The 10,967-nt window shown below is 41.9% G+C and overlaps 1 protein-coding gene across 1 annotated transcript in view; it reads left to right on the top strand.

The window, feature by feature from the left end:
- The window catches only part of zcchc7 (zinc finger, CCHC domain containing 7), a 50,718-nt gene that overhangs the window by 35,927 nt on the left and 3,824 nt on the right, over window positions 1–10,967 (top strand). The window contains exons 8-9 of the mRNA XM_008278425.1: window positions 9,070–9,165; window positions 9,547–9,664. Coding sequence (XP_008276647.1) covers window positions 9,070–9,165; window positions 9,547–9,664 — 214 coding nt within the window. The remainder of the gene's footprint in view (window positions 1–9,069; window positions 9,166–9,546; window positions 9,665–10,967) is intronic.

Below are 10,967 nucleotides of genomic sequence, written 5' to 3'. Positions count from 1 at the left end.
GTGTGTGTGTGTGTGTGTTGCCTGCCTGCACCTGGCCCTCAACTAACAAACTCCTCCAAACCGCACAGTATAGACCACAAAGCCCCGGGGTATTTACTGAGAAAGTACGATACTGACACACATGAACACACACACACACATACACACACACGCACTCACTTCGACAAATACATAGAGCAGCAAATGGAGTAAAAAGATATCCACAACATTTTTATTGTGTTTTGTCACAAGCATTGGAATACATTTTTTACACAGCTGTACTTGTGTATACAAAAATGTCCCTTTTTTTCCTTTGAAAAAGTGGGTTTTGTTTAACAGCTCTATCTCAGTCTCTCTTTCTCTTTCACTCACCCACACATACATCTCCACAGACCCTCAAGTTTTACTTCTTTCTTTTTTGTACAGCTTTACAGTGCAAGGGTCACTCTTTTTTCTACAGGCCATCTGTCTACCTCCTTCATCTTCCTGCATTGCTACTAAACACTTTACGTACTGTACATAAATATTAAGAAATCCCTGAAATGCTCAGTATAATGTTAACTGTAGGTGGAAACTTTCCTTCATTTCCCAAAATGCCTTGCTGCAACCCTACAAGATTTGACCTTGCTTCTTTCTTTAAGTCTGAGACTGGTTGTATGGTCTCACACCTGCATCTCAGTTTATACACAGATACCATTCCTGTTGGTGAATTGGATTTTGCCTCGTCTGCATTGATTTGACACTCATTGTTGGAATGAATTCATGACTGCACAGAGTGGACATTGCTTTTTTAATGTGTGATGCCAAAAATCTGTTGCTGTTGTTGACGGGCCCAACTTGCTCCTAAAGATCGCTGGCGCTGCACTAAAAGTGTAAGAGTGATGTCGTGTTGCTTCTGTTGAGCCAATCAGCCACAAGAACGCGGAAATAAATGTAGTGCAGGACTGCAACTAATAATTATTAACATTGTTCTTAAATCTGTCAGCAGTTTTGTAGACTAACAAGTTGTAATTGCCAGTGGGGATATCTCTAGATTAGTTGTGTTTGTATGATTGAAGATTTGTGGCGATTTCAAAGAGAATGCAGGCAAATTTGCACATTTGACAAACTGGTGAATTAATAGCGTTTGCAGCTGATAAACAGCTTTTAATGATTAGCCAGTTATCACAGTTGCAGATTCACTTTCTATCAGCTTCACCAAATGCAGTGTTCAAACTCATCAGGGTTTCCCAAAAGAGATTTTTGACAAGTAGGGGGAAAAAGATTTCTATTTCCTGACCAACATCACAGGAAAGTCAAAGACATTGCATGAGGTTTGAGGACACAGAGGAGGAAAGGAGTGGTGAAAAGGAAGACAGAGAGGGAGGAGGAGGAGAACATGATGAAGGCGGGATGGATGGATGGAGAGCAGTCATGAAAAGGCCAGAGTGCAGGTTTAGTGACCTGCTCTCTGTATACTGGCTGCATTAATGCATGTAAAGATCATGCATAAATGCGTGCATGCATGCAGGCGACACACGTTCAAGTCACAGTGACTTTTTTCCCTCCCGTTGATCGGACCCCGCTGTGCTGGGCAAAGACCAGAGCACCACCCTCTGGCTGCTGCAAGAAGTGGAAGCCTCACTTCTTTAAAACTGATTCAAAGTGAGGATTTTTGCTTCTTTTAATTTCCGAGGCTCTGAACGCGGGTTAAATCCAACTTTTCACGTGCCTTTTGCTCCGGTTTTCACCGCAGCGTGTCGGAGCGAGACGGGGCCACGTGACATTAGGTTTAACATGACTCACCTACACAGCAGAAACGTATGAACAAGACACAGAGAGAAAGGCACAGACAGCTGGAGAGGGTGGGAGAGAGAGAGAGGTGTGTTGTTGTAGGATCTGCTGAGGGGGATGAGTGTATTAAACAGGGTGAAAGACATGGAGAGAGCAAGCAGGGAGTGAATGTGAGCACACAGCAGCTGATTGGTACAGGTATATCGCTGTGTGAGCATTGATTGGCCTCTCTTTAGATAGTAGTGGTGACACCTGTACGTCGGTGTTTATTGATCGGTGCCTCTGCCCGCGGTGGTGTGTGTATATTGAGCGGATTTTCTGCTCATGGTAGCATCAGGATGTGTGTATTGATCTTTTCCTCAGGGACAGGTGTGTACATGTGTGTGTGTGTGTAGGTGTAGGTGTCTTGAGGTGCCCGTGAAAAAAACAGTCTGTGACCTTCTTGCTCAACTCTGAAATGAAGCTGTTTTAACTTCCCTCTTTCTCACCTGACTGCCTTTCTGTCCCCTTTCATTTAGCATGTTGTACCTTTTTTATACGTTTTTGTCCCACTGTCTTTTTTTTATTTCAGAGGTTATTCTCAATTCACACATGTCTTTGTAAGCCCAAGGTTAAGACATTATGCCGCTTAAATCCTCTTATTTTCATAAAAAGAGAGTACCCTTGAATTTCCAGGGAATTAAATGCCTTGTTAACTCAGTAGACTATTTCAGGTTGTCTGTGTCAAATTAAAGCACACTGTACAAAATGTAAATGTAAAAATGTATTTTTAAAAAATGTTTTTTAAAATTAACTTTTTCGTAACTGCAAGGCATGTAATACACAAATTCTTATTTTTTTGTTATATTTGTGCCTTTCTGTTCCTTGAGAAATTAATATACTTACTGCATGTTTAGCCTTAAACTGGAGTTTGATTACTGGTGTTTCTGCTTTTAGCACAGTAGTGACAATATTTTACCCGACACTAAAGCTGGGCCATCGCAGCTGTACAACACGAACTTTAATAGTTACTCAGGTTTGAATTCACAGACAAATGAATATTTTTTTACTTTTTCTCCCTTGATAATGCAACTTCAGTGTGCAATTATAAATTCTCGATGTTATTTTACAGTGAATGGATACTGCCATATACATAAAGATAGTGTATTTAATTTTTGTAGGATTAAAAATGATGTGTGCAGATTGAGGAAGTGTGTCTGGTATTTAGTGTTCCTGGCTCATTGTTTGCTCCGTTGGCTTGTAACGCTTCTCTGTGATGTGCAGCTACATAAAATTATTTTTAAGTAAAGTCCTGGTTCCCTGTGTACAACTGGGAACTTTACAGGGTATAATTGCATTTAGCTAAATTTTAAGATGCTTGTCGTCCCCAGGCCAACTGTGTTAAAGTCTAATTAATAACTCTGATTGATTGCATGTATTTATTTTACTTCAGCCAGTGGCTCTGAGAAGCTGCAGTCGGGGTTTGCCACATGCTGTGTGGAGATGGAGCGCCATTCAGTGGTCAAGCAGGGAACAGCACCCTGATCCCGCAACATGCTGCAGGGAATATTTTTTTAAGTTATATCAAACATTTTTTTAAAATTGGTGTTCTTTATAAGAACACTAGTAGTGGTACAGAGTAACGCATTTATGGTTCTGAATTTAAAATTGTGTGTCACCGTTAAACATACAGCATGTCCACATGTACCCAATATCCTCTGCAAAAGCCAAAGAGGCCCAAAATGATGAACAAACACCACATCAAATGCATATGGAAACAAATAGCACATTTATTATTTAAAAAAAAAAAAAAAAAATATATATATATATATATATATTAGTCCAATTAAGCTGATTGTAACCTTGCATAGAAAAACTTGCTTGAATAAAGGCTAAAATCCATTTCAGCTCACATGTTGTGACAAAACCTCTCCTAACTCCAAGTTATTCTACCAGTAACAAGCCATTAGGTCATCTGTTCTTTCTGCTGAACTTTACATCGCAGGTTTAAGTCTTGACCTTTATTCCTCTTTTTGTTCTGTCCTTCCCTCTGTTTGGCTGACCTCTTTTTCCCCCCCCATTCCTCTTACACGATTCAATTCAAACAGTGCTCTGTAAAAATCCTTTAAATCCACATCTATTCAGTGAGCTGTTTTTGCTGTCTCATCATTATACAGTACAGACTGTCCAGTCTTCTCACCTCCGTGGTGTCAAAAGGCTCTCATCTTTTTATTCTCCCTCGAAACGGAAGCAGGGGAAAGTACATTTGTGAAAGGAAATGTCTTTTGTAGGGTCTAGTTTTATTAACAGCCAGCGGTCATCGGGGGAATACAGGTAAAGTCATAGCTAGCACAGATGATGGAGAAGTGTAGGGATATCTGGGGCAATTAACGGCAGTTCAGTTCATTGTTTACTGTGCCACAAAGCATATCAGACTCATATTGCAGTATCTTATATCAGAGTTTGTTAATCAGCTACTAAAAATTTGTGTCAATTATGAGTGAAAAATGTTAAGATCTGCTGGCAGGAGCTACTTACTTTTTTCAGTTTTATTTGCTTTTAACTGAATATTTTGGGGTTTGAAGGGGTCAGACAAAATGAGCAAATTGAAGATAGAGCTGTCGACTCCTAATTTTGTTGTGCAGTTTCACAATTTTCTGATATTTGACACCAAACAATTAATTAACCACATAAGGAAATACTTAGGTAATCATAAAAAACTATTAGTTACAGCTTTATACCAAATTGATGTTAATTGTTAAAAAAAAAAGAAGAAAAAAGTAAGAATATGTTTCAGTAACTAAAACATTCAGACAAAGTGTTTAAGAATGTACAAAGAAATGTAATAAAAACAAACAAAAAAGCTTACAGACAATTTGCTGTCCTCACTCAGAGTGACAGGGACACTGCATTCAGGATTTAATTGTTTATTCTTTGGTGTTCATACACAACCCTGGATGTACATGCAGAACCATAGGAATGTACACACAAATGCACATGCTCACACACACATGTACACACTCAGTCACACACAGGTGCAGTGTTATCAGAGGTCTTGCAGGCTCTGCAGGTCATTGTGACTTTCCGCTTAGCTGGATGGGGTCGATTTTGTTGTGTGTGTGTTTTGTGTGTAGGAGTGTGTGATTGGCTGGCTGAGATGTAAAATCGGGATTTAACATCCTGACTAGAGCATAAGAGACTCGGTCCATCTGTATATAGTATGTCTAAATCCCTGTCTCTCATGTCCATATGTGTTGTCTCTGTGTAATTGGTAGGAATAAAGTGGATCCTATACTTTAGTACACTCAGCCTCATGCTGACCGCCACAGAGAGAAGCCTCTGAACTCAGCAGTGAGCACTAAGAATAGAAATCTTACAACTTAGACTCAGGTTTGAATAGATTAGCTTGTATCCTCTGTTCCGCCTTCCATGGTGTGACCAGATTACCGCCAGTTGCTGCCCCAAAAGGGGGGTTTTCTCCAGAGGTGGCAACCCACCGCCATTCACTCCCTGCATCACATTATCATTGCATTCCAGGAGCATTTTTTTTTCTCCTCCCTTTAAAAAAAAAAAAAAAAAAATCAGGACTCGTACTGATTGTCTTCGAACTGATTGACTGACTGACGGGAGGAGATAGGAAGAGCCTCTGGGAATTACACTGCGTGCAAGTCCTCGCTGGGCGCGGGGTTAGGGCTTCGGTCTGAGTCTTTGTGAACCAGCAGACACAAAGGGGGCAGGAATCACATCTGGTTATTTGGAGGATCCCCTCCTCCTCCTCCTCCTCGTGCTCCATAGCCTCCCTAACTGCACACCTCCACCTTAAACAGTCTCCGAAGAAAGCCCGATCCTCTCGCTCCTGTTCACAAGCAAGAGCAAACATTATTGTTAAACTCTTAATACACAGCTCATGAGAACAAGAAGATTAATGATCAGGTGTGGAGTTCATTTATTGTATTCTGTCTGAGAGTACGTTCACCTTATAGCCATTTCATCTCACTAATTCACAACAGTCTAATTAATCCTCCCTGTTAACCTAATATGTACATTCTGGCAACACACACACACACACACACACACACACACACACACACACTCACACACACACACCACAAGGGTCTGTTTGTTTTGGTATGAGCCCAGTAGTCTTGTGTTGTGTTGTGAGGCTGTTCTCTATGATAAAGCATGCAGAGTTGGTCCCCTGTGGGTCCAGTAACATATGCAAACCTCTCCCCATTGCTGCAATAACATATGCAAAACAGTGCTGCTGGCCCCGGCCCCCATGCTCCCACCACCCGTTACTGTTCCGATCCCACCCCCTCTCCTCTTACACACACACGCACACACACCCAAGCCTGTTTGCTTCTCGGATTTTGTTTGATAACTGTGTGTGTGTGTGTGTGTGTGTGTGCGCGTGTGCGTGCGTGTGCGTGCGCGTGTGCGAGTGTGTGTGTGTTCCTTCAGATTGTAGTCTGTAACAGTCTGAGCTTTGTGTTGGCCGAAGGATTATCACAGCTTTGCCACCAGCAGCTAAGGCAAGGAGCAGAGGAGAGCGGGGCTTACAGAGACACGGTGTATGTGTTGGGACGACTGTGGGAAAAACACATTTGTGCGACGGAGAGAGAGAGCGCTCATGTGTCTGTGTGTGCATGCATGAGAGGCCACGGATGACTGGTTGTCTGTGTCCACACAGCGAAGCCCGTAGGACCTTCTCAAACACCCTCCTGCACACAAACACAAACACACACACACACACCCTCAACCAAAGCATCAGTCCTCCGCACTTCTTCTTTTTGTTCCGACTGGTAGTATGTGTTTTAGGAGCTCCAGAAGTCCCTCATGTTGTATCAGCGGAATCTCTCTTGCTGCATCTGCATTGAGAAGACTGATAGTTAGTCACAGATGTTTTTTTTTCTTTTTTTTTCTCTGTTGTTGTTTTGTAATGCAGCCTCACAGTGTCAAGCAAGTTTAAGAGACTGTGTAAGGGCCCATTTTGGGAAAAGCGTACATGTATCCAATCATTTTGTAAAGTGGCCACGTCCTACATACAGTGGTTGTAGTAGATGTCTTCCAAAATACAAATTTATAAATCATTGGCTTCCAAACAAGGGGTTGGGACCCCAACAAGGCATCACAAAATAACTTTTAGAGGTTCTAAGGTTACTAACAGAAGCCATAAAAACACACGATGGAGTCTTCAACTTTCCTATATGTGCCCTTTTGTTTAGTGCATTACTAATTCATTTAGCTCTTCTACCTTCTAAAAAATAGAATGCAGAAATAAGTCACTCTACATTTAAACTGTTAACGAGTATCCAAAAGGCCAGTAACTACTGATTTATGTGACTCTCACGATTTTTGAAAAATATAATACAGTCGTTTCTCAGTTTTAGTCTGAAATTGATGGCAGTGCACAGTTTTGAAGACATGTGACTTTTCCTGAACAAGTGTCATTTTTAATCCAGCATGAAAATTGGAATCAGTTACTTGGGAACAGTGTCAGTATGACCTAATTGAGCCATGCACCACCACTATGAGTGTACCTGAACTGAACACACAACAACTGAGCCAAAACGGAAACTTGCTCATGAGTTGTGGTTTGTAGTCAATATTGTGGAGCATCCTGTGTCAAGGTAGTAGCTCGTTGGAAACTGACTGTGGATGCAATGTATCTCCAAGGTTTTGTAGTCTTAAATTCTTTGCTGTATTTTCCCAATAAAGCATCATCCTAACTGTTAAATTCTTAGAGGAGCTGCATGTTTTCTGCTGGATTGAAAAGAGCTGAGTGGTGTGAAAAAGATTTTCATTCACGCAGAGTTCATTGCAAATGAGTTCTGCTTAAGATGGTCGAGAGTAAACGACTTTTAACAAAGACACTTAACTGTTTTGTACAGCTGACGCTAAACCTGCATTTTACATGTCCAGAATTATGTCTGTTTCACTCCAGTACAAATGAAAACAGTTTTTTGTCCTATTCACTTTCTCTGCACAGTCAGACTTTCTAGAACTCCTCCTGAAAAAGAATGAGGACGACACCAAACTGATGCGATCTCTCAGGGCTTCATACTGTTTAGATGTCCATGATACTTAGTGCGAGATGAGAACAGAGAGTGACAGAGGGATGAAGCTTCATCCACTTAATTAATATGGTATGAGGCAGACAACTCTTCACACGCACACGCATGCAGATGCACACTCACGCCAGGTTTGCACACAACTATCACAGGTTGATGGGAGAATAGGAGGGGATTTCATTTCTGTCTTTTTTTTCTCCCCTCTCTCGTGCTTTCATTCATTCTGTCTGTGTGCTGGATCAGAGTATGTGGAGATAACACAAGCCCAAGGTCAGGGAGGGAGAGACAGAGGGAGACCTACAGCCAATTTACATCGAAGATGAATGGGAAGAGGGGCAGGAAGGGTGGAGGTCGGGGGGCTTGAGACGGGGACTGTGATCTCCTTAGGGTGCGCATGTGTGTTTGTGTGTTAATGTGTGTGTGTGCGTGCTTGCAAGAGGTCTGTGATCTCCTGGCCTTTGTGATGGAGATGGGCCCGGCAGGCCTGACCCGATAATGACGCGACGCTCTAATAGCATTCATCCTTTCTGCCGCAAAACTACTCAAGCGGAAAAGAGAGAGAGAGAGAGAGAGAGGAAGAGAGAGAGAGAGAGAGAGAGAGAGAGAGAGAGAGAGGGGAAAAAACAAGTGTGAGGGGTAGATGTGGGTTTGCATGGGTGTGTACGGAGGAGAGGGGGAAGCTGGAGGGAGAGGAGGCTAGCTAAGCTATGTTTAAGAAATGACGTGGGGCACAAATCATTTGTAATCTCGGAATCAGGGGTTGAGAGAGGAAGGAGGGGGCCTCTTAGATGAGTGTGAAGGTGTGTGAAGCTTTGTGTGTGTGTGTGTGTGTGTGTGTGTGTGTAACATTAGCAGTAAATGCACTCTGCCTGTGTCTCCTCTCTCTCTCTTTATCAGTGTATATTTGCTGTGGGCGCTGGAGCATGGAAGGCTTTCAGAACACTGGCCCATGGGGGACGGGACCCTCTGTCCAACACACACACACATACAGTTACTTATCATACAGGGTCATTACAGGCCTCTAACTATACCTCGGTAATCACTGGTTTATATCTGCACCCATATTCACCGTACAATACACGGCAGTCCGCATCAATGGAGAGCATGGGAATGATGGCAGAGGAGAGGGAGAATGGGAGATAATTGGAAGGTTAAACCACCACTCCATTGTGTCCATCATGTTTGTGTGAAGAAGAAAAAAAATCCGCTTTTGAATTTCTATGAAGCATAATGGTTTTTAGTAACAAGCTCTTCTCTCTGTGCTCAGACTAAAACCGGTCCTCCTGTAAAGCGGCAAGGAGAGGACAATGGTCGATCTCCTGCCTTCTGTTACAACTGCTCCAAGAAAGGACACTTTGGCCATGTAAGTACCTCGATATGTCTTGGCTAACTCCAGTTTTCTGTTGAACTATCTGTCATATTACATGGGTAGGTATTTGCCAGTTTGCATGATTCTGTCTGGTCTGTAGAGCAAATAAAGGCAGGAGAGGCAGCCACAATGTGAACAGTAGCGTTCAAAGTATAGTTATTTAAAAGTTTCTTTAGTTCTGTAAAAGTGATAAGATTGTTTCCTGAAGATGCTGGTAGAGTGCACAACAAATCACCATTTTACATCCAGCTTCTTCAGTTTTACCTATGAAATTCAGCTTCTGGAGCTCTGGTTTTCAGTCAGAATTAACCCTGTGGTTAAAGTATTATTCCATTCATACTGAGCATGAATGTGATTTATGTTTGTTTTTCTCAGGAATGTACACAGCGGAGGATGTTCAATGGAGTTTATCCCAGCATCCCGTTCATTAACCACTATGACACTGTTGAAGACATTAATCGTAGACAACACAGGGTCAAGTTTAAGGTTAAAGGTAAGTCACCCACAAAAGCACATCTATGTGTCAGTTGTTGTTTCTAGCCTCAATAGCACCGTGTATTAGTCTGGGCATCATGGTTTGTTGTGTTTTTGATAAACATTTTGCCTCATGGGCCATAACTCTTACAGTGAGAGTGAATGTACAATAACTAACTAACCCTGTGAATGGGTGCACTGTCTTCCTGAAAGACACTGCATAGTTCTAATTGCCGATGTCACTGTTCCTACTGAAACACTAGCGAGTTGATCTTAATCACTGAAGCTCCTGCCATCTGTGCCCCAACAGTCAATCCTCTTTCTAAACCACTTGGATTTTTTCCTCTTGCCATCTTGATACAAAACCATAGTCAGCTAGACCTACTCAGCAATTTTCTAAATATCACAGAGCATGATTAGATGTTAATTGACCAGTTGTACCTTATTGTGTACCTGCGTTGAAGCACAAGCATTATTTTTTTTCCCCCATTCACTTATTCAGTATTTTTATTTATAAAATAAATGAAGTAATTCAAACAAAAAAGAAACAAAAGGATATTAGTCAGTTTTGTTCTAAGTAACAACTTAAGCACTTTGAGCAAATGCCTAAAGGAGCAGTATGACATTTTCTAAAATATACTCCTTCACTTTCTTGATAAAAGTTAGATGAGGAGATTGATACTAATCCCATATCAATATACTGTGAAGATAGAGTCATGAGATGGTTAGCGTTGCATAGCTTAAGTTAGGTTGACTGAAATCGTACCTATTCTTCAGCCAATCAATTGGTTGTGGAGAGAAAAAACACTATCTGCAGATTAACTCAATCAACCACAGTGCCATGAGTGCACTCTAACCATTGTTAGTCTAATCAAATTATGAATAAACATTTAAAACGAGTATTTTCGGGGGAGCTGTAGGTGGTAGAGTGAGTTGGTCAATGATCGGAAGGTTGGCGGTTTGATTCCGCCCTGTAACCTGTGTCATGGTCGTGTCGCAAGACACTTCACCCACCTTGCCTGGTGTGAATACGTATGAATGGATTGTTTGAGGTGGTGGTCGGAGGGGTGGAATGACAGCCAGGCCTCTTACAGTCTGCCCTAGGGCAGCTGTGGCTACAATCGTAGCTACCACCACTGGGATGGATGTGTGTGGATGAATGATTGACAGTGTAAAGCATCTTTGAGTGTCTAGAAAAGCTATGTAAATCTGATCAATTATTATTGTTATTATCATTATATGGGGCTGCAGAGTGGCGCAGTTGGTAGCACTGTTGCCTCGCAGCAAGAAGGTTGCCGGTTCGCATCCCGGTGGGGGCACTG

This window comes from Stegastes partitus, unplaced genomic scaffold, assembly GCF_000690725.1.
Source record: "Stegastes partitus isolate 25-593 unplaced genomic scaffold, Stegastes_partitus-1.0.2 Scaffold123, whole genome shotgun sequence".
Classification (NCBI taxonomy): domain Eukaryota; kingdom Metazoa; phylum Chordata; class Actinopteri; family Pomacentridae; genus Stegastes; species Stegastes partitus.
Note: the sequence above shows the minus strand (reverse complement) of the source record. Positions and strands in the feature narration are given on the sequence as shown.